The sequence below is a fragment of the Eucyclogobius newberryi genome, unplaced genomic scaffold (genome assembly GCF_026437365.1).
Source record: "Eucyclogobius newberryi isolate DKJ021-1_F unplaced genomic scaffold, fEucNew1.0.hap1 SCAF_14, whole genome shotgun sequence".
Lineage (NCBI taxonomy): Eukaryota > Metazoa > Chordata > Actinopteri > Gobiiformes > Gobiidae > Eucyclogobius > Eucyclogobius newberryi.
Window position 1 is genome coordinate 15,997,701 of NW_027315768.1, and position 24,190 is coordinate 16,021,890.

At 41.2% G+C, this 24,190-nt stretch overlaps 2 protein-coding genes across 2 annotated transcripts in view; one reads left to right on the forward strand and one right to left on the reverse strand.

The window, feature by feature from the left end:
- The first annotated feature begins 267 nt into the window (after positions 1-267).
- Positions 268-19,178, forward strand: agps (alkylglycerone phosphate synthase). Its single transcript, XM_072444504.1, has 20 exons — positions 268-473; positions 1,440-1,529; positions 2,892-2,982; positions 3,055-3,175; positions 3,247-3,321; positions 4,053-4,124; positions 4,287-4,366; positions 5,268-5,348; positions 6,085-6,210; positions 6,364-6,472; positions 8,300-8,427; positions 8,572-8,623; positions 9,895-9,971; positions 10,046-10,158; positions 11,986-12,055; positions 12,701-12,762; positions 13,306-13,395; positions 14,144-14,243; positions 14,351-14,408; positions 17,686-19,178. Exons 1-20 carry the CDS (start codon positions 295-297, stop codon positions 17,805-17,807), a joined length of 1,896 nt encoding a protein of 631 aa, XP_072300605.1. The 5' UTR covers positions 268-294; the 3' UTR covers positions 17,808-19,178.
- Positions 19,179-20,359: 1,181 nt separating this feature from the next.
- Positions 20,360-24,190, reverse strand: part of pde11a (phosphodiesterase 11a) — a 31,396-nt gene continuing 27,565 nt past the window's right edge. The window contains exons 19-20 of the mRNA XM_072444500.1: positions 23,961-24,044; positions 20,360-21,230 (exon numbers count right to left, since the gene is read on the reverse strand). Of these exons, the coding sequence (XP_072300601.1) occupies positions 21,009-21,230; positions 23,961-24,044 (306 nt within the window). The 3' untranslated portion in view covers positions 20,360-21,008. The remainder of the gene's footprint in view (positions 21,231-23,960; positions 24,045-24,190) is intronic.

Genomic DNA, 24,190 nt, shown 5'->3' on the forward strand with positions numbered 1-24,190 from the left:
TTATTACTGGGGGGGCGTGAACCACCGGATCTAAAAGGGGGCCATGACCATGTGGACTTTTGGCAAATTCAGCTAGAATTTAAATGAATATATTCAAGACTATTCTGCACGGTGTGTATTCTTCTTGTATGCGGGGGGCTGCGTATTCAAATAAAAATTAAAATAAACCAAGTGACTAAATGTAACAAAATGTAAGGGTTGTAAATATTAGTTTTGTTTGAACTGACCGTGATGTCCGTGAAGGCGGCGCGCGCGCCTGCTCCCCCCGCCCCTCGGCACAAACACGGAAGCAGCATGGCGGCCAACAGCAGCGGCGGCTCCGACAGCCGAGCTGCACAGCAAAGACTCAGAATCATCGCCGGGCATTTACAGAGACCCTTAGACCACCAACTGGACATTACAGCCGCTGAATGTAAAGCCCAGGAGAGTCAACCCAAAGCGGCCGAGGAGGAGCGGAGCGTGCCGAGGAGGAGGTGAGCATCCTCTTTAGCTCGTGTGCTCCTCACACTTTTCTCAGCTATTTAGCCTCACTTCTGCTGCTTAGGAGACTTTTGGACAACACTTTCTGTAATTGTACTCATTATACGCGTCACCTTTCCTCAATTATATGCTACCAACCTTATTTGTGACAGATAAGAGCCATTAATGTGCTCCACTGAGGGTGCGGTTTTGACAGTTTTATATAACCGGGGTTTTTTGGCATTTGCGATGCCGACTTTATACAACATATGTTTTGACGTTTAGACTTTTATGCAGCCTTAAGTTTAGCTTTGGCTGTGTTATAAAGAGCCTAAACGCTGTCACTTTTGATAATATCTTGCATTGATTTCCTTGTATGATTTTCAGCAACATACATTATTGGAATCGTTTGTGACAAATACTCTAGACCTACGTTATCAGACGTTTATCTCTAGGAGAACAACATACTTTTTTATGATCACACAAAGAATGTGCTTGATAAAAGTTCAAGAATGGAATTTAGAAATGACAAAAGTGACACAGTGACACTTCCTCCTCAGTTGACCTGATTGGCCAAGACAAGTGGTGGTCTGACTTTCTGCACTTGTTTGGAGTCAAAGTGCTGACATCTAGCGTCTGTCTGAGGAACATGACTCTTATCTATGGCCTCAACTGCTCTGCTTATTATCAAGGCCCTGTAGCTTATCTTTAAAACCCTGACTACTCCAGGGTTGTTCCTATAAAACTGGATTTTCAGGTTATGCTACAGTATAAATCAGTGAGTTTGTTATTAGCTGTGCTTGCTGTTACAAGACAGATCTTTGAAGGGAAATTATTCATTTAAATGCATTTATATTAATTGATTATATTAACTACTACCTAGCTGCTTGTAGAACCTGTTAATTGTTTATTTTCATGTTTTAACACTTTTCTGAACTGAATGTAAGCTGTGGTTTCTATCGTATGTGTTCTTTTCACAGGCAGGACATTATGAAATGGAACGGGTGGGGTTATAGTGACTCGAAATTTCTCTTCAACAAGAAAGGGCAAGCAGAATTTACTGGGAAAAGGTAATCAAATCAAATGTAATCTAATTGTAATGATCTGAGTCAGTGAATGTATTTCTATGTGAGATGCTGCCTCAGTATTGACACACACACAACGTATTTCACCCAAAAAGTGTAGCGTATATTACAGCTATGTGTTCCTACTGACACCTAGTGGTTGGAATTACAATTACGCAACTGTCATCCATAAGATCAATTGTGTTTCATCTTTCAAACCCCAAACTTTAGAATAAACGGCTTTTTGTCTTTACCAGGATCTATTTCTTAATTTTACTTCTTTTTTTTTAAACATAGCTCACATGCCAAAGCTATTGACTTTTTTTTCTTTTTTTTTCTCTCTTTTTATCAAGAATTGTGCTGTTTGTCCTTGCTATCTTGCGGTCATGACCAAAGCTGCCTTAGATTGTAGATATTTGTTTTGTGCATGGCATAAGTATTAGAAGCAATGTCACAGCCAGACGCAAGTAATCTGGTACAACCTGGACAACCTGCTTCACTATTACTTGGGAATCGTCCCAACAGCCTCTGCACTGGTAAAGAGGCTTTTCCACTGTGTTCATGGTTTCTTGTACAAAGACATAGTGGTACACAGCGCTGGTCTGACCCTGTGCCAGCTGCTCAGTTACACAGAACTCTGAGGTCACAAAGACAGCTTTGTTACATCTCTAGAGTTCGAGGTAGGGTTTACTCTGGGCTCTTGCTGGTATAAAAATAGGAGCTACAATCATAAAGCCGGTTGGTCTCTGAAACAACAACAACTATTCTAGTCACAAAGACATATCATGACCTCATGGGCTTTGTAACACCAAAGCAATGGAAGGAGTACTTTTACGGACTACGACAGAGTGAGGACTACGAAAAGTCTGAGGAATAAAGTCTGGCGGTAATGCAACAATTGGATGCCAACCGCCATAAAACAACAACAACAGCAACAACAATTGAATCTGGGTTGCCAGTGCTGCTTGGTGGTCGCTGGCACACTGTGGGGTCATGAGGTCACAACTGGCTCTGACAATTTGCTGCATATCCGTCCCCAGTCTCATCCCCATTTTTTCACGCTGCACTTTTCTGTCCAACAAAGCCTACAGGCCAAAGGAGCCATACAAAAAGAAAAGACGGATATATTATATTGAGGACAAATGCATTTTTCTCATTCTAAGTTTATGGACAGGCCATGTTGTCATGTAAAAATCAAGCACAATTGTATTCTCTCCACACTGTAGTTGTACTACTGTATCTTTTCACCTTTGCCTGACTTTTATTGTGCTACTTCTAAGCCATTTAAACGTGCTTCACTGCCCACTTTATCCTTCTGAATCCAATTCTCAATCCAACTGAAAGAGTGTTCTGTTTTGCATGTTATAGGTATAGACTAAGTGGTATGATTCTTCCTGGACTCAAAGACTGGTTTGAAGGCACATTTGGAGCAAGTGTTCATCACAAAAGTCCCGCAACAGTGAGTTCTGTGACTATCAAACACTCAACATGTGAAGAGCCTCATTTCTAAAATGATTCATGTGTTTTGCAGCCTATTCTAAATAACACTGCCGTACAACCTCCAACTATTAATGAGGCCTTTGTGGAGGAAGTAAAAGCCACAGAGATTCCATTCTCAGTTGATGCAGAGGACCGAGTATTCCGTGGCCATGGTAAGCAATGTTTGATATGGCTTTGTACAAGTGCTTACAGTATGTATGCTCATATGTGCCTTTTCTAATAGGACATTGTCTACATGAGATCTTTGCCCTGCGAGAGGGAAAGATTGGTCGTGTTCCTGATATTGTAGTGTGGCCAAGTAAGTTTGAAAACGGAATACCTGCATTTGATTGGTCTGTTTCCATCCACCCACATGGTAAACACTGATCCCACACTTGCTTTGTGATTTAAAGGGTTTTAATCTCAGCAGAAGCCATGATATTAATATGTATGAGTGGAGGTTTAATGGTGTCAGTGGAAGGATGGTATAAACAGCAGTTGGGCTTTTCACAGTGCAGATATGAATTATGATTTTGAGATTGGTTTCAGTTATTTCCAGCACACATTTTATTGCATACATCTGTTCATCCACAGTCATAAATTGGAAGTAAGCAACATTCCACATAACAACTTATAATACTCATTCACAACTGATATCCTTATCTTACCATTCACCGCCAGTAAAGCTTTTATTCTGTTGGCTAAAGATCTGTCTTCTAGAGACATTTCTCCAAAGCGGTGGAGGCCAGTCAAGCGTATCTATGTAGGTGGTGGGTATTGCTGCTCTTGTCACTTGCTCGCCGCTCCTGTAAATGGATGAGGGACCCATGACTAGCTAAAACACATTTGTATCGATCCAGTTCATCCCACTCTTAATAGCTTCACACTGCCTGTGAAATGTCCTGAGCACTCAAAAGCATAAGGAGCAAATAACACTTTAATAGTTAGTTTTACAGTAAAAGGCTTTCCATTTTTCTTTTTCTAGACCATTTTGTATTTTCACATTCCTTGCTGTTCTGTCATGATCTAAATGTGTCTTTTTCTTTTCAGGCTGCCACAGTGATGTTGTCAAAATTGTAGAACTGGCTTGTAAACACAATGTCTGTTTGATGCCATATGGAGGTAAGCAATAGAGACATTTTCTTTGTCCTCATTAGTCAGATAGCTCAACAGTTATTACAGTGCTGAGCTGTGCATTTACTCATATTTTCTAATGTTTAAAATGTGTGTTTAATGTTTAAACCTGGTGTATTGGAAACTGTTGACCTCTCGACTGTTGCCTAGGAGGAACAAGCGTCACCAGTGCCCTAGAGTGCCCCCCAGAGGAAACTCGTTCCATTGTGTCCTTGGACACTTCTCAGATGGTATGTAACAACAGCAGAATGTTATTTTGATAAAATACCATTAAAATAATTTAAAAATAATTTACATCGGTATAAATGTTTATTTTATATTTATCAAAATGGCTTACTGCCATATACAAAAGTGTTGCTTGTTCTTTAACAGTTGAAGACAGGAAGCAGCGGTGCTCCTGCTCACTTTACATTTGAGAGTTCTAATAAAATGGTGAATTTGCGCGCTCAGGCCCTTTGATGGCGGTGCACATAGAGGTGATTTATCAGCTGTCCTCCTGCTGCTCGCCTACTGGCTGTGGAACCTCGACACCAGTGGTCACTGTTCTGTGTCAGGGGTCAGAGGTCAGGTGACTCTAGAGGAAGCACATGAAAGGGGCTGAATGTGTAGAGCGTAAACTTTTATTGCCTCTTGAACATAATGGATGGCAGGTGTAAAACGACCTCCTGTAGGTAAAGCTAGGCCCGTTACCCAGTGCCCTTAATAAGAGGCATATATTTGTAAATGGATGTTAAATTTGAGTTAAGCCAACTTACTGTGTTTTTATCTGCCCAAGCAACATTTATTTTTGACCCATGGCGGTCAAATTTAAGAGGCCAGAATTGCATAATTGCAGCATTGAAATTTGTATTTATATTATAGTATTATACTGTATTGGATTCATTGTTAGTATGGTCATAAATTTGCTATTGTCCTAACTTGTATCCGTGGTTTCCTTCCTTTCCTTCCTAGTTTAGAGCTGACCTCCCATCGTGGTGCCTTTGATCAAGCTTTGCATTCATGTTTTAGTTTCAATATGCAGCTACGTGATGTCCATTCCAAACCCATCGATTTGTATTGCTTTCTGTTTACATTGCACGTGATACATGGCCTACAACGTGAACAAGAATATTGCATGTGCTTAACTCGCAGAATCGCATCCTGTGGATCGATGAGAAAAACCTTACTGCCCATGTAGAAGCTGGTATTGTGGGTCAGGATTTGGAAAAACTGGTAAGCACTTACATATCCATATTCATCCACTACACGCTCAGATTTGATGCTTTTAGACACAACCCCGTACAGCTATACATGCCCTTGGCCTCAAATGTGGGTGTTGAGTTTAGGACGGGAGCAGCGTGGTGGGGATTAGGGACCCAGGCTTCAGTCATGAGCAGATGGCATGGCACCATCACGCTAATTCAGAAAAATGGAGAAGGAGCAGGTCTGTGATGTAGGGATTGGTAACGCGTGAGCTGCATCCAAAGCAAGTCACCTCTGCATTTTATCCACTGCTTTTATGGAGCAGATGGATCTGAATTATAAAGTACTTGCTTGTGGAGCGATGTGATAAAACACGGTCTAACGTTACCTCCTGGTGGGATGAATGCCCCTGGGAATTATGTATTGGTATTATTCTGACTTCAGGTGACCATATATCTTAAAAGTGCCTACACCCACTAACACAGCATCAGTTCTTTGCCATTTTCAGAATGCATACACAACCGTAGTGTTTATAACTGGGGATTTTTTTTCAACACAAAATAAATCTATATGACTTGTGTAGATGTGGCATGCACCAATCCCTCTGTAAAGCCTGCAAACTGCTACAAACCATAGTTTGAGCCTTGAAACATTATAGCTCAATTATTTTACCCTCTTGCTTGTTATTTAAACATTCTTGTGGATTTGCATGGTTCCAGTCTTTACAATTACGGCTTCCCTGATTCCAAGTTGTTTGTTTCTACAGCTTAATGAGAGTGGTTACTGCACTGGGCATGAGCCTGACTCCATGGAGTTTAGTTCCCTGGGGGGCTGGGTAGCAACCAGAGCATCAGGCATGAAGAAGAACATCTACGGCAATATTGAAGATCTGGTAATAAATACTTAATGACACCCAGAATGGTTTAAATTTAGACCGTAATCGACATTTATCTTGCAAAATGTTGTTTAAATGCTACCATACGATTTGTAGTAATTTTGCAAAATGAAATGTTTTATACTTTTCCTAATTCTGATGCCTGTGTAGGTGGTCCACGTGAAGATGGTGACCCCACGTGGTGTGATGGAGAAGAGCTGTCAGGTCCCACGAATGTCCACCGGCCCAGATGTCCACCACTACATATTGGGCTCTGAAGGTGTGTTGACTCTGACGCGACTCCACTTGTGCGCTCACACGTGTTCTGTCGTGTTAGTCTACGAGTCTGATAAAAGGTAACACCAGGATTGTTCTCATGTGCCGGTACATATTAACCAGCTACTGTCGGATTTGTTTTAGTTGAGGAGGACATTTGCTAGCTCCCATCTCATCTCTGCGACCTGTCCTTGTGCGCGTCCACAGAGGATACTGCCATATGCCTGGTCCCCCACAACATAATGAGCATATTGAGACTCTTGGCATCTCTGTGTGAAACAGCTGTGCCCACAAACTTTTTATTCGCCCTACAAAGCTCAACAATCTGCTCTCTGGCCATTTTTGGTAGTTCCAGGAATATCAATTTGTAGATATTAGTCAAAATGTTCATCGACTTCTGTAATGAGTGGAATTTTCAAAAAGGGCCAAATAGATTTCACCATCTCACGACCACCAGGATGAGGCCCTGATGCAGACCCACGTCGAACTGGAGGGAAAAGTATCCTAGTTTAGGCTTGTACTTTTCTCTTTTTAGCTGTTAATAGTACAAAGTCCATTGAAGCCTGGTCTGCGGCAAAAGTATTTTCTGCATTTAGCATTTTATTTGTTTAAGACTTGCCTTATCTATAAAATGAGGCAAAGGTTGCATTATCCTATCAGAATTATCTGACTTTTCACCGACAGAATGACACAAAACAAAACACACAAAAAACACACAGTTTAACGCTCACTATTTTTCCTGAATCTAAAATTTAAGTGTGTTTTGTGTTTAGGAGATCAATTGTGAAAACTCTTTTGTATTTGTTTTTAATAGACAAAATTAAATAAAATTCAAAAAAATAGTGAGCAATAAATATGGCGATACATATTGATGCTAAGTAAAGAGGAGAGCATAGTGGTGCTAACCTAATGCACTGCTCGATATTACATTGTTGAGACTGTAGTTTGTTTTGCAGCAAGAATCTAAAGTTGAATTTGACTTGTGTTCCACGCATCTTGTTTATTTTGTTGTAGTAGTAAAAGGTTACTCATACTGCGTAGTACCACATTACTCCTTTCACTTATTCCCCTGAGTTTTTATGACCTTGTCTCATTACAACTCTCCTACTCAAACTGTTGCCCCGCCCCCAGTGTCTCTCTCGCCCCCTCTCTCTCCCATGTGGCTCCTCCCATTTTGTCTTCTCAATAGCCCCTCCTTTCTGTCAGATGGGAGGAGCCTGCGGAGCTGTCTAGGCCCCATGTTCTTTTTTACTTGGCCACTAGGGAGCAGTGTGTTGTTTAGTGACACGTAAAGACCCATTAAAAGCCGAATCGCCAGAGCTGTACTCACGAGCCATGAGGACATATTCATCTTGAATATAATTCATGATGGCTGTTTACTGCAGTGCCCAAGAACACAAAGCATGATGCAGTATAATTAATTAAAGTAATAATACACATTTTGTTATTTGAATTTGTTAAACATATAAAACTGTTTGTTTTACTGGATGGCCTTTTAAAGGGAGATCACAAAATGTAGTATATGTAAGGAGACTATAAAATGAAATACATTTTAATCTATAATTCTGACCATATTAAAGGCAGAAGCAAAATGTTGCACTGTGCCTTGGTCACAATGTCAGACCTGAATGCTAATCGTTTTTGTTCTGACAAAGCTTTTGTTTTCTTCCATTTGCTGACAAATGGTATTCATCCACAGTGATGTTGTTGGTAGAAAAGCAGATCTACTGGTGGTGAAATGTAAGACGCAGATCAAACCTAACCCGCCTGACATGTACCAGAACCTTTTAGAAACATATGTTCATTCTAGCTCATGCCTTGTTTTCTACAGGAACCCTGGGCGTGGTTACGGAGGTTACACTGAAGATCCGACCCATGCCAGAGTATCAGAAATATGGATCGGTCGTGTTTCCCAATTTTGAGAAAGGTGTTGCTTGCCTACGAGAGGTTGCCAGGCAGGTATGTGTGTGCAAATGCAAGTGTGCCATTCATTTGTTTCCTCTGCCAATATGATTTAAAACAGGACATCCAATAGGTCACGGCGTGGAGCCACTATTACTGGTTTTAAAGATTTATAGTAACTGAAATCTCTCTTCTCTGCAGAGATGCGCTCCGGCATCAATACGACTCATGGATAATGAACAATTTCAATTCGGTAGGTTTTCTGTCTTCATTAGGTTTTGGATGGTACTTGGCATCAGAATGTCTAATAAGAGCTTGTATTTAAGATCTAAATATTTAACTTGAAGTAGCACTCTATACCTTGGAAATCCCAGCGATGTATCTTTATTTATACTTTTACTCAAAATAACATCCCACTTTGCTCATAGAATTTACTGCTAACTGACCAATACTAATCATTCATTTTAGTTGATTTTAATCATTTTAATTTCTTTAGCAATTGAATACAGAGTTGTATCAATAAAGTGCTTGCCAGTTTGATTTACCTACGATAACCAGCCAAGATTTGAACGTTGTGAAAAATGACCCCAGCCAGAAATAAGCAATTGTTAACAGTTTTATGATGTTGTTCAAGAGCAATGTACCTGGAATTGCTAAAGATTTCCGTACAGTTCACCAGTCTCCAGAGACCTCATTATCTTTCCCATATTTCCACTTTTCTCCGAGTAGGTACTTCTTAGCATTAAGTAGGGAAGATGAAGCGGCAGGGTTTTCCACTAATAACTGGAAGCTCTGGCTCTCCGATACCTTCTTGGGTCTTGGGCCTATTAGTGGCACGTTCTTCCATTCTTCTAATCACACAAGCTGTTGCGGAAGGAGACTTGATGTATTCACAGGTCCTTTCAGTTTGGCACAGACTTGAGGATGAAATATTACAAATACTAGAAAAGGTGTATTAGTTATATCTTAAACAAATCAAAAAAAGCAATTGTTGAATGTTAAATAATGCAAATGCAGTGGATGTTATTAGTATTTAATTATTGACTATGATGGCTGCAAAGACCTTGAAGACCTGCAATCAAATTTTGGAATGAAAACAATTAGTATCCCGAGTGATAAAGAGTCTTGAGCATGGGGGGGAAATAAATGAAGTGTTAAGTCTCAGTAAGATCACCCGAGACTACCCTGCTGTGATTGATTGTCGTCCCATTGGCCCAAGCCCCTCATTTTCACTTGTCCACGGGCACTTTTGTGCGTCCGATCAGGAATAAATCAAAAATTGTGGCTGAGGAAGACGGATATCAGCACGTCAAACCCACTTCCCTTCGGAAACCCTCTGATTTATAGCTGCTGTCGCTGGTAGCCACTGGCCAGCTGAAAAAGTTATTTAAATGTTACAGTTTATTTAGTTCCCTCTTTGTTCTAGAATTGGCTAATTTAATCAGTTTGAGGATGTCAACATCATTATTGCATGCGTCAATGGCTGTGTCCCAGTAAATAATGTCTTCACTAATGTTTTGACAGGGCATGCACTGAAACCCCAAGTATCTTCAATGTTCACATCATTTTTGGATGGCCTGAAGAAATTTTACATCACAAAGGTAAGTTGCTGTCAAATCCCGCCTTGACATGACTGTAGCATAATGACGAATGAATCTGCCTCTTAAATGTGCAGTTCAAAGGCTTTGACCCCAACCGCTTGTGCGTGGCCACCCTGTTGTTTGAGGGAGGCCGTGAGAAGGTCCTGCAGCATGAAAAGCAAGTCTATGACATCGCTGCCAAATTTGGGTAAGGTTTTATTGAGTGGGAAGATTTATTATGATTGTTGAGCCACTTGGAGCCCAGACGACGTGTACAGTATTGTATTTATTGTATGCACACTTTTGAGTGGTTAAAGACAACATATTATACTTTTTTCTTGAGTATTTTAGTATTGAACTATAACTTGAATATTACCAACTGTTTAGTTCATGGTAACACAGGTAACACAACATTATAGGGGGTAGATGAAAACAGACATTTTGTGAGCACTCAGGCCTTGGACAATGCTGGATTACTCCAAAATTCAACATCCTAAAGATAGAATAATAATAAAAGTCCATTTTTGATATGTCACACATATGTAATGTGGGTAAATGTTCCTGGAAAAGTTGCCTCCTTGTCTGCAGTCATGCACATATAACGTTTTTAGCGTTTAAGTATTTTTTTGCCGCCACCTTCTTCATCATCCACTGAGATTGACACTTGTTCCTGAGTCGAGCCGTTATGGTAATAGTCGTCATATGTCATTCATAGCTTTTTTTTTTTTTATAATATTAAGTGGTACAATAGTGCAGTACAATCAATTCTATTCAAATGTTCCCATTTTACATGATTAGAATAATCTTTAGGTCGTTTTCACACTAGCACCAGTTCTAGGTCGATGTATCAGAGAGTGGTGCGGTTGTCCCGTTGTAAACAGCTGCTCCCAGAATGCTTAAAACGGTTAGCGCTGATGGGAGAGATATGGAAGTGATCAGGTTTCCATGGGGCTAGTAGATGATACCTTTGTTTTTTAAAGTCATTGTTGCTTATATGTATTGATGTCTTACCAATTTAGGACAATATTACAATTTTAATATATTGCAATACATGATATTGGTACGATATTGGTAAGTACTGCAATACTTTACCTATAATAAATGAAACACTAATTGTTCAGTATTATTAGCAACTGCAATACAGTCCCTGAAATAATTAATTTAAATAATGCATGAATCAAATTTCCAAAATTGATAAACTAATACCGGTATTTTGCATATTAACACAACATGACACATTTGCATATTTACATTCAAAACAAAACCACAAAAGTCTGGTTATTTTGAAAAATAATTTGATTATGTCATAGTGTTCATCGGATCAAGTAGTTACTTGTACTTTTTCCTCCAGTAACTCTAACTGCAGCTTTATTATAAACATGATGTCATTAAAGTGGTGCGCTTGTGTCCAATAGGATACAACAAAACAATGTCTTACCCTTTACCCTGATGCTTTCCTAATCTTACCCATTTCTTTAAAATTCATAAATTTGAATGACCTGCTGCCGGCAGAAAGATGAGCGATGCATGTGAACAGGACCGACCCACAAGTGAAGTAACAGAACTAAATCTAGTAGAGCGCGCTAACGTGTGAACACCACCTTAAGCATGTTTAGTTTACATAACTGACTTGAGCTCTGTCAGTGGCTCGTAATGAAACGTCTTTACTGAACTATATCGCATTGTTTCAGATCAGATATTGTCACCCATCGGATAAAGTGCCAGTGATAGATTATTGTGGTTCTGTGTGAAATGTTTTTTCCTTGAGTTAGGAAGCGGGAGGAAGGGTAAAAATCAATACAACGATTTTCTAATGAGCTTGCCCTGATTAGTTTGGGAGGTTGATGAAAATTTGATTACACACTACAGGTGATGGATGTGTGGCTGACCTGTAGCAGCGCACAGAGCATAGCACCATTGATCCGTACATTGTGGGATTGACAGGCTCCCTGGCAACTGTTAAAAGGAGGAGCAGTGGCGCCGACAAGGCTGAAAGAAAGCGCTGTTAAATATTAAGCCTGTTATCTTCTTGCAGAGGCCTGGCAGCTGGAGAGGACAATGGGCAGAGGGGCTACATGTTGACCTTTGTCATCGCGTACCTTCGGGTGGGTCACTACTCTGGCGTTTTGACGGGCAGTTGGGGAGTGTCCAGTCTTGACGAGCTCTCTTACAGCAGAATGCTTAGTGCACAACACAAAAGGTTGCAGAGTGAGACCTGGAGCGCCCCCTTTGAGGTGCTGTGGTCACTTAGATGTCAGTGTCTGTCACTCAGGTGTCCACTTCACACACAGCTCAGTAGGCGCTGTCAAACCATTATAGGCAGTGAGTTTAGAATAAAAAGTGTGACAGGGATTCTTCTGAATAGCCCTGTCATCTTATTGAGCAAAAGGTGCTTCTGTAAAGGAGAGGAGCCCAGGATTTCTTTTCAAGCAATTTAATTCTCTTAATTCCTTCAAATAAATTGTGTTTAACTGAAATGATTATTTCTTTTAACAATGAAAAGTTTTATAGCATTACAGGAGCAGGGGGTCTCCCTAATTTATCTCTGAATATCTATGAGTAGTGTTTAAAATAAGCCTAAATTTAGACTTTTATCCATACATAAAATAATCTTGCTCTGGATTCACACAATGTGCACGTTATGTTTTCATTTGACAAACAGGAAAAACAAACAAAGATTTTTTTTTAAATATGTATTTGCATGAATGGCTTGAATGTGTTTATAATTCTAACATTATGCATTTTTACAGGACTTGGGTATGGATTATTATGTGATTGCCGAGTCATTTGAAACCTCTGTGCCTTGGGACAGGTGTGTAGATGGACAAGCCACCAAATTGTTCTTTTACTAATGTCTCATCATTCTTAGCATCTTTTTGCATCTTCATCTGTATTTTTTGTCATTGTTGTTTTGCCTCCATACACATCATCGGTGTTTCTGCCTTGCATGTTTTTCACTTCCTTCATCATTACACATTGTTTTAGAACGAGTTGTCTCTAACACATACATGTAGACGCTAACAGACAAGTTTCTTGTGGCGTAGCTCAGCTGATGGAGAGAGCAAAGATCAGGCACTGATGCGAGCGCCTGTGTCCGCCTCATTACCCGTCCTCCCCCCATCCTCCCCCCCATCCTCCACACGCCACACTCCACTGCACATGCTCAGCACTGGCGGCCATTTGCACTCCAGTGGGGACCTCTCCTCCTCAAAGCTTTTTGTTCATCTGTGGCTATTTACTTTCACTATATACTATACTTCACTATATTTCTGTTTTGAGGCCTTAAATGTATTTTTGTATTTTGAGCATTTTAAAAAAAAAATATGTTTAAATATTGTATGACAATCTTTTGCAGGGTCTTGGATACTTGTCGAAATGTAAAGGCAAGGATCAATAGAGAGTGTAAAGACAGAGGAGTGCAGTTTCCACCGCTTTCCTCTTGCAGGTATCGTTTCCCTCAAACCTGGTCAATCTCATCCTCTAGTTTCGGGGTAAATGCTTGATGCATACATCAGAGGTTTAGATTTTTTTTTTCGTGAAGCGCACACTACTTTCAAGATCAAATTAATCATTTGGTGTTCTGGCATCTTAGAAAAAGTTTGTCACAACTTAGGAGCCAAAACTCGCTAAACTTAATCAATGTGAAAACGAGTGTGAGAAGGCCTCCCTTACAACGCCGCACTGACGGGCGCTGAGCCAGGCAGCAGGAGCAGGCTGCTGCTCACAGATTGTGCAAAGATTAGGCCTCTGTCTGATTATACTGCAGCCATTCATTTCCCGGCTGCAGTCTGTCAAATGATTGATTTGTCCATTTAACCTCGAGAAGAGTCAGTGTGCCAGGTGATGGGCCATGTCAAACGAACAAGGGCTCTGCAGCCAACCCCTCTGCAGAGGCCCAGCCCACACTATTAATGCAACATCCAGAAGAAGCTTTGTGTATTTTATTACATTTGGACAGAATTGATACAAATTCAAACTCTGACTTAGATTCTGTTTTTCTGTTTTTTTAGATTCTGTTTTTATGCAAACACATAATAGCAGAGTTTAAAAAATGCAAACTTGGGTGTTCAGATTTGGTTGTGTTTTATGTTGATAGAGAATTCAACTTGTTTATAAAAATAGGTAATCAGTACATAAAAATACAAAGTTGGCGCCAGCAGTGTCTTACATTTATATTTGTCTCTTTATCACAGGGTCACACAGACGTATGATTCTGGTGCCTGTGTGTACTTTTATTTTGCCTTCAACTACAGAGGACTCAGTGACCCGGTGCATGTGTATGAGCAAGTGGAGGTAGGTTCACTGGTAATGTTAAAGTGGACTTTAATTTGCCATTATTGACCATTTAAATGACAATTATATGGGCTCTACAGTTAAGTTGCTATTTTATTTCTGTTCAGCGTGCAGCTCGAGAGGAGATTCTTGCCAATGGAGGGAGCTTGTCACATCATCATGGAGGTATGTAGTTTTCATAACTAATAGAAATACCTAATATATGTAAAAACTGGTGCAACATGACATATTATGAGCTTTCACTTGCTAGTGTTTTATAATGGAAGCTTATACTGATCTGGGCAGATTAAAGTTTCCAAGGATCATTTCCTTTGTAAAGCCCTGATGAGCGTTAGTTGTGTAAATGTACATTTGGATGGAGACCTTTCACTACTACATGTCTAAAATATTGCTCTGCAGTTCAGTCGATTGGCTCCAACTTTGCCATTTATTCATTTCAGCAGAGGCCAAATGAAACGTGAGTCGAGGGGGGGCGTATCTCTGCGGCCCCCATCAGGGCTAACCGAAATGGGGCTTTATCTATATTGCCATCCGCCTCGCTGTTTTCATACATCACTTTGGGCTATTCATCACACCTGTCAAAAACAGTATGCTGTGAATCAGCTGCGATATTAAACCACAATTTTTCCTGAAGGCGGGGACGGGTTCAAAATTAAAAGATTGCTAATAAAAAGGAGGCAGTGGGCCACGGTAAATGATGCCGGTGTTATCAGTGGCTGTATAGTGACCTCCAAACGGTGGCCTGGCCACCCCGATCTGCTCCGCGTTGACAGGGGAGAGGAGGGGATATTGATGCAGCGCCTGTGTTCGGGGCCCTCTCTGTAATTGTGATTAATAACGGTGGGCCTTGCTATCTTGCCACAGACAGGCTGGTTTGTCTGCCCACAATCAGTGCTTGACAAATGGAGCTAGTTTCACTGGGTTTTGTGTATCAAACAAAACAGATGTAGTCAAGGATGGAGAGGTGGGAGGGCACCGCAGGAAATATACATTTATGTGGCCCTGAATTTACAGCAGGTCAGAGAGCTGCTGCCGGGTGTTGCTGGCACTCGGGTGCGTAGAAAGCACTGCCGAATATAATGTAAAGTGTGTTGTTTCTGGCCGTAATTGTGCTCAAACCCTTTGAAATGTGTAAACACGTGTTCTATAGGTGAAGCTGTGTAACTGGGCCAATAGCGTTGCTGCAGTATGAAGTTGTTAAACATCCATCAGCTGGAAGTTGTCCATCCATCAGGCCTGTTTTAACCTCTACCATATCACAGACGTCCAGGTCACTCCTGAAGCTCGTCTTTCATGTCCAATGTGCATTTTTCAATGAAGCCAGAGGGTCAAAGAGCTGCTGAGCCCACTTTCTGCAGTCACTGCTGTTGCAGAGCCACTCTGGGGTGCCCAGTGCCCACAGTCTTCAATTACACCGATGCAAGTCCTGGCAGGTTTCTGAACTTTGCATAGAGAAAAACGACCTATTTTAGTCAAGTTTGGTCGTCTTGCTCTTCCCTTGGCTTCTCCACTCAAGAGAGAAATCTGTCATTGCAGGAATAACTACCTGCATCTCTTTTCAAGTCTCTGTAGCACTCACAACGCTGGCTGAGATTGATTGCAATAGGACTCCAAAAAGAAAGAATATGACAAGAATAGATGTGTAAATTACCACTGTTATGGAGGCAATGATGCAGTGGCAGCACCTTCTGTTTTCTCTCTTCTTGGTGAGAGGAGGGAGGGACGGCTGTGGGACCAGGATGAACTCAGAGGTAGAGGAGTAGTTAGTGGGCAGCAGCCGATTGGTGTCTGTCACCATCTGGAGGTGTGAGAGGGGCGCGCTCTCTGGTGACCCCACTGTCTGCCTTGGTGTCGGGAGACGGGTCTCCCCAGCCTCGACGCTGATCCCCATCTGGGGTTTCCCCGCTGGCCCTCCCTCATTCATCAACTCTCTCTATGCAGCCTATTAACATGGGCTTCCCCTGGCACAAAATAACCCATCATGTTATGAACGTGAATGTTCTACTGTGCACTTTCCATCTAGTTTCCTCTGATAATCAGCCTTTAGTTATCAAACTGAACCTACTATGGCCACTTTGTTCTCACAATAAGGAATAAATCAAAATACGAATAAGAAATACTAACTTCATTATGTACTATTAAATATAAACATTTCCGGATCATTAATTAAATACATTTACTAATTCAATAAGGATAGTTTTCAATTAAACAGTTGTTTATTAGCAAGAAATAACGTTTACTTTCCTTAAGTATCTCAAGGCCTTCAATTAGACAAATTGTAAAACCAGTTTCTTCATTGAGATTTGTTTACTAACTATTATTTCAAAATGCATAACTACAAGAGTTATGCATATTGAAATAATTATATTCTTTTATCCATGGAATTTGAAATTCCCCTTTTGGCCACCAGGTGTTGCCAAAAACGTATTTAAAGACCTTGACCTACAGTTGACAGAGTAGTGGAAGTATAAAGTGAAGTGAAGTTTGCTAAATAGTGTTTAGTCCAGTCAGCAGACCTGTCCATGTCTGGGACGTCCTGCTAAGAGCTGTGGGGGGCCGAGCTGTAGAGGAAATGACAGGGGACAGCTGCTGGAGCAGTGGGGACTGCTCCAGGCCTACTGCCTCAACAGAACACTTCTGTTGGACAAAGTTCTGTTGACAGCCGCCCAGACAAAACTGCTCTAAGGACAAATAGGAAGTAATAAATACATAGCAGAAATTATTTTCAAAATGTTTTTAGTCAAACCGGTTGCTAGAGATATTCTCCTTTGTCAAATAACTTTATCAACATGGTTTTACAGAGCCATTATGTCAATAATTATTGCAGTATTATGGCCATGTTGTGTGTGTTGTGGCATAACTTATGTTCAGCCCCCAGGTCAGGTCTGGAGGCCCCTGTGCACACAAGGGGACACAGCACACAGGCGGGGTCTGCTCAGAGACTGTTAGAGGGGCAGTGAAGGGAGAGGGTGGGTGGGGGGGAGAGAGAGGGAAGAAGGAGAGGGATGCTGAATGGAGAGAGGAGGGGGAGAGAGGAGGGGGAGAGAGGGGCACTGGGAAGTGTACTGAAGAGAGGGAGGGAGAAAGAGAGGGGCACTGAAGGGAGAGAGGGAGCGAGATAGACACTGGGGAGGAAGAGAGGGTGAGGGAGAGAGCGAGAAAGCAGGGGACGTCCCGCTCCAGCCGGCCCCTCCCCTGGGAACACACACAGCCTAATGAGTTTGATAGTCTGCTGAGCTCCATAAATCATGCCATGCAAAACATTTCTCCTCCCTGAATAAAAGCATTTATCACCCTCTGTTTATTCACTCACTCTCACAAGATTGATTGGCTCCCAGCAGCCTGCTGAGCAATCAGCCGTGCCCATTCTTCTATTTCTCCCCTTCGGTCTTCTTCCTCCAGTTGTTTTTTTTCTTCTTTTATTTTTTTTTCTGTCATTTAGTGGGGAAACTTCGGAAGGAGTGGATGAGAGAGACGGTCTCCGATGTGGGTCTAGGGATGATCAAATCTGTGAAGGACTACGTTGACCCCAATAACATCTTCGGCAACAGAAACCTCCTCTAATTTCCTGCTCCTGTCCATCTTTGACTCACCTTTTCTAACCACATGTCACATTGTGGGATACTAAAGGTGAATTTAAAATGGACAAAGATCTGGTATTCTTCATCAAAATGTCATCGGTGCCATTTAATGATTCACCCAAACCTTTATTTTAAATAATATTGCACTTAATATATGCTGTAACAATCACTTTGTTTAAATGGATACATGTCTGCCGTTGCCCTTAGACTGTACAGATAATGGAACTGTCACAATTCATCTCTTACTCCACTGTGGCCGCTGTACAACCCCATCGATGATACTGTTACTTTATATTTTGGCCAATAGTTACTGTTTAGTTCCAGTGGTGGAAGAAGTACTCCTTTTGTTAAATTAAAGTACAGATATAATTCTACTTAAATGTATTCCTTTAAGTACTATTGTAAAGTCAAATGTAGTTATCTGGATAAAGAGAAAGAAATTCTCTCATTGAATCAATTTAACATTCCTGGTCATTTTTATTCATACATTTTAGTTTGCTCAAAACCCAGACTAGAACGTTAGGCAAGATCTCTCAATAAACATGCTAAAAAGAATAAACCCTCTGCCATTTCAGCAGATCTCATACTTAAACATAAAATACTGCTACTTCAGTCCACTGTAGTCACTGTAGTGGATTAGAAAGTATTGATACCTGCTCTCAAATTAGTACTTTTACTTTTGTGACTTTCCACCACTGTTTAGTGAGTTCCTCATGTGCGTGTGGCACTTCTTTAGTGGTAACTTCAATGAATCACTCTCTAAAGCTCTGTGCCTTTCTAACAAGTTGTCTGCTTGTTCCTTGTCCATGTGTCCATACCTGAGATTATTGTACTGACCAATTGACTTTAGTGGACTGTGTGTAGTCTAAGCGCTGACCATGTGAATAGTGTGTTTAGTCCCTCTACCCACACAATTGTTACTTCCATATGTGCATAGTTTTGTACCAACCCTTGTATGGTTTGTTACTAAGCAAGTGAAGTAGAAAAAGCCATCATGTTTAGAGTCCTGCCTGCTTCAGTGAGAGCCACGGTAAAGGCCTGTGATCCCGGTGCTCTCTTGTACCAAAGATGCAGTGTAAGACCTCATCACTCACACATAATGCACATATGCAAACTCCCTGAAGAAGTTTTATCTGCTCAATACAGTATAAACGTTTCATGAATGGTCTTACCAGCTTTCGAGGCGTTTCTTTTTAGCTTCAGCCGATTAATGAAGAATACATGGCTACTTTTATGCCTATCTGAATGCAGCCATTATGTAGGCGGCCTATAGTTTTCCACTTCTCTAACAATGTAACATCCATTTTGTCAAAGCTGTTTGTGCAATAAATGCAACTAAAACGTATGTGTTTTTGTTTTTCCTCATTGTCCCTCATGTGTACGCCTCATTTGTATTCATCTCTTAGTTGCTGTGTTTTATTTGGAGCAGTTGAGCGCATCCAGTCCTCTGCCTCCTGACGCGTTCTTTCCCTGTGCACGCGCTCGTTTGCGGTTCTTCTTCGCCCACGCGCCCGCCCACGCGCATCATCAAAGTCACTACAGTCCTATCTCTTATTAGCCTCTCCCCTCGGATTGTGTGCAGGGATATTTTGTGGCGTGGTTTGAAACTAAATACCAAAGAGAAAATTTGTTGTGTGTTTAAAATATGTTGTTTTATGTGTAGCATTCAGTATTGGCTTGAAATGCGCGCGTAAACAAAGCAATTATGTCTGATTTCAGTAGTTTGTTTTGTGTCCACACGAGGGCGCCACATAAGGGAGCGTAAAGCGCAGAAAAACACTGGTAGAAGCATAAGAGATATTTTTTTTATTTAAAGTCTTTACAGAAACATTGCACGTTGCCGTTTCATGCCTTGGATCTCCCATGTGGGCCCACTACAAATTAATTCATAGTTCAAACGAGGAAGAATAAATATTTGCATGTTAGTCTGCAAAGAAACGTAGCCATATAGGAAACGTATTAGAAAAATAGAACAACAGCAATATTTATACTTGATGCAATAAGGGCTCAAATCATGCATTTAAGAGTACTAAGCCTTTACCTATATGACGTTTCAAATATGAGGTATTTGTCAGCTCACATGACTGCTACATCCTACAAATTGTACTTTGGGATCATTACAAACATGCAATTCAAATGTGTGGTGGAAGTCAAATTTAAAACCCAATTACAGCAGCACACAGATCCATGCCACACATTGTGAACAACTTCAATTAACAAGTCTACAACGCAAGGCATAAAAGGCATAAACTTTCAAATCAAGACTAACAGACTATTTCAAAACAAGAGTGTGGGTTTCATGGGCAGCTAAATACAGATACACAAGAGAATAAGTGTGGAAGCTGCTTTGTGAGAAAAATGCTTCAGTGTTTACTAAAGAGGGCTGTATTATTCTAGAGAACTGAGATCCTAGAGGTTAAAAAGGCACATCGAGTTAAGTCTCTGGGTGAAGAGACACTGTAAAACTGGGTGAATTGATTTCTGTAAATAACAAAATTGTGATCATTGTTTTTTTAAATTGTGGCCCAAAAAAAAAAAAAAAGCAGTTTTCCAGGTGGATTTTCATTGTGTCTATGAGTCCTTGTGAGGAGCCATGCATTTTTCATTAGAGTCTTAAAACAAGGCACAGTAGGGAAGGGAAAGGAGCACTCAATTTGCATTGCACTGACATAGGTCCTGCTGTTACTGCACTCCTTCATCCTTTACAATCAAACTGCAATTTAAACATTTAAACTGCACTTATAACATTTTATCAGTAGCCTATATACACATTTACAAAAAAATAACTTATCCAAGACACAATGTGCGAATAGCAAACACTAATGCAAACCCTCTCCAGTATTCTTCATGTGTTGAGCTGAAAAATCTGTGCAATGCCCAGAAAAGGAGGCGTGGTCACTGTTGACATGTGACAGTGGTTTGTGTTCATCCTGACGACGTGTCATCAGTGTATGTGTATCTGCTCCCACAAGTAGGCCAAACACAAATGTGAGCAGCCCTCAGCCCTCGAGACTATTGGGAGCAGAAAACTCAACATAGCAGCGCTCTCAAGTCTAAAGCTCATCTAGTTGCAAAAGCGAGGAGCAGAGCTCAGGAGCCTGCAGCAGCAACTGCTCTGCTTACAATGCAGGCTGCTTTAAGAGGAAAGAAGCTTCCAGGCCAAGCTGTGAGGCAGCAGCACCAGCTAACTAACAGGTTTAGAAGGTGCACCACTGCAACATGGTGTGCTGTCCATTTTAGCTCTAGCGCCACCACCTGGTTCAGTGCTGTCAGCGCTGCGGGGGCTCGCAGGGGCAGAGATGCTCTGACTGCGCTGTCTCTTTCTGTTTAGTTCCTCCCATTTGCATCTGTTTGCTTGGATCATGTCAAGCATCGGCTGAAGTTTAGGATTCAACTTGACCAGCGTCTAAAGAAAGAAACACATGAAAGTAAAATTACATACAAGACACAAGTACAGAATTACACAGCAGCATTCATCAAAGGCACTTTGATGAATGCCTCAGATTAGGGGCCTCGGTTGTGTTAGAGCTGACCTGTCGTCATAGAGCTGTCATCACGTTTAATAAATGACCTGTAAGATGTGGGGATTGTGCTCCCTCTGTTCTCTGAACACTGTCTTTTGGATTCCCTCACACTCCATGCAATTAGTTATTGTTTCATTAACCTCGCTTCACATGGAAATTGAACGTGGGTACGGCTCCCACTCAAAAGCTCCTCTTTGCTTTAGAAGAGCCGTCCACCCATCACACATTATGTTCCTACTTCTATTTGAATTATTTTCCTCAAATGTTGGCTTCCCTTTTTAAATTCAGCATCAGACATCATGAAACAGTGGAGATTAAAGTGATGCTTCTTTGATTGATTGCCACATTTAAAAGCATGTGTGGGCTAAATAAATAGGTACATTTGTCAGTGTGGCTGCACTGGGATTGCCTTTTGACTTTAAAGGGCACTTTTACAGCCAGCAAATGCAGAAATGAGAGAATTGAAACAGTTGTGTAGGTGGTGCACTTACTCAGCACCATAATGTCACATCTTCATCAAAAGTTATGAAAATTGTGCAACTAAATAATTCATACTGCTGTAATTATTGGAATGTGTCTGACTAATTGCTAGTCACTTTACCAGCACACAAAATGGATTTCTACTTACTGTGCATTGATTTGAGTAACAATGCTTGTGTGCCTTAATATGGACTGTTTTCTGTGAGTGAGGGTCTGGACACTGTATAATGCCTACAATGTCTCCACAGAACTGTCAAAAACAATGTTTTTTTTAAGTGTGGTTCAAATTCTAATTCTTTAAAATGATTATCTACAATAAAAAATATCTAAAAAATAAAGCATTTATTATATTGCATTATTGCATATATATTGCATTGCCTCGTGTTATAAATACTGCTGAGAAAGTCCTACTTGGTCCCAGCATATTTTGTAGCTCCTGCAGAGTCCATCCATCCATCCATCCATTTTCTACCGCTTGTTCCCTTTCGGGGTCGCGGGTGACTGGAGCCTATCCCAGTGACTTCGGGCCTTAGGCCCGTGACTTTAACGGGAACAAGCGGTAGAGGATGAATGAAGGAATGACTTTAAGAAATAAGCAAAGCTACAGTACGTGTGTCTACGACTCCTCTGCCTGGTTTAATCTGCCTGTCGCTCGTTCAAAGAGCAGACTCCACATGTCTCCACTATTCCAGACCCACAGCAATATATTTTTAGGCCTTTCTTTTCTTTTAAATAATTAACTGCAGAAATTCTTGAGTGATTCTGTTACTTGCAAAATCCAGACTGATCAACCAAACCTTGACTAGAACCACAAGTTTACAAGGCTTAATAGATACAACATGGTCTAAACTCTGGTACATTACTGCACGTGGCAGCTTTTGCATTGGGCTTGTATTGTTGGTGGGACTGATCAGATGAGGTTTGACACTGTCATGAGCCGGGCCCTGCAGAAACAGGCTTATCTAACACAGAAGGATTAATATTCTACCAAGTGAGGGAGCACCGCCCGAGCAGAGATCAGAGAGCTCAAGCTGGAGATCGTACGCCCACGGACCAAAGCCTCTGAAACTCCTCTGTTCTTCCCCCGTTTTGCTGAGTTTAATTGGCAGCAGCGTCGTGATTGTGTGGCAGCCCCCATGCAGATAACACAGCAGCGCATTGATGCTTTTAGAAAGGTTACACCATAACACCACAATGGTTATACGTTTTAACACAAATCCTCTCAGAATCTCTAATCAGCGTTTGTCTCTGCCTCTAGAAGACAATGCAGTATCTCTCTCTCTCTCTCTTATTGTGTGTGAGAGGTAAAACTGAATCAAGCGCTCTGTCCTTGAGTCTTTTTCTACAGCTCCTTTCATAAATTTACCTCCGGGCTCAGTAAGTCAGCTTTCTTCCACAGCCGCCCACGCAGCCGCTGATGGGAGGGGCCGCTCAGGCTTTGACGTCATTCAGAAAAGCACACACTGGTGACGAGCATGGCACTGTATGGATTCCATTGATGCAAAATGTAACCCTCAGATGCCTTCACATTGGATGCAAACATGTATAATATTGCAGTTATTGTTTCGGAGATGTGCAAAATTAGAATATTAAAGTCTTGTACTGTTATTTGAACCCTTTTCTGGTTAATTTCGTGGTTTATTCACGTTTTGTGCTAGACTGTGAACCTCAACCAAGATATTTATTAAGGCACATTCAAGCACATTTCAGATGATATTGAGATAACGCAAAAAATAATTGAGACATTAATTTTTGTCAATAACAGTCACCCCTGCTTTATTTCGTTGCGCAACCTCCCAACGTGCTTTCAGTCTTTCTGAATAACCTTGAATAATTCTGCTAAGTCAGGTTGTTGTTTTAGTGAAAGTCAAAGTCCAGATAAAGCCTGACCACTCGCCGCTGCGCAAACACACCTCCGGCTCTGAGCTGCAGCACAAAACGCACAAAACATGATGCAACCTTGAAGTCATCGCAAAGCTTTCAATAAAACCCTTTTCTGAACGGGAGGATTGAACAGTTTGCTCGCTGGCGTCAATGGTGACGCGGCACAATAGCTGATGAAGGACAGAAGCACGGCTGATGTCAGAGGAAGAGGATGTGAGAGCGAAGGCCGTGCTGAGTCGGGCCCATACCTCGTAGAGCGGAGAGCAGATGCCGTCAATCCATTCCAGCTGCAGCCCCGGCAACTCGTCCTTCCTGTTTCGATCAAAGATGGCCTGCAACGCACAAGTGACAGTCAGACATTTTACGGGAACATTGTTTATCAGGGTTTGTAGAGTGCATTTTTTCAAAAAGGAAAATCAGACTCTTTCCAAACACTTTCAAGCTCCTTTATACGTGACTCGAGAATGTGATGGAAATG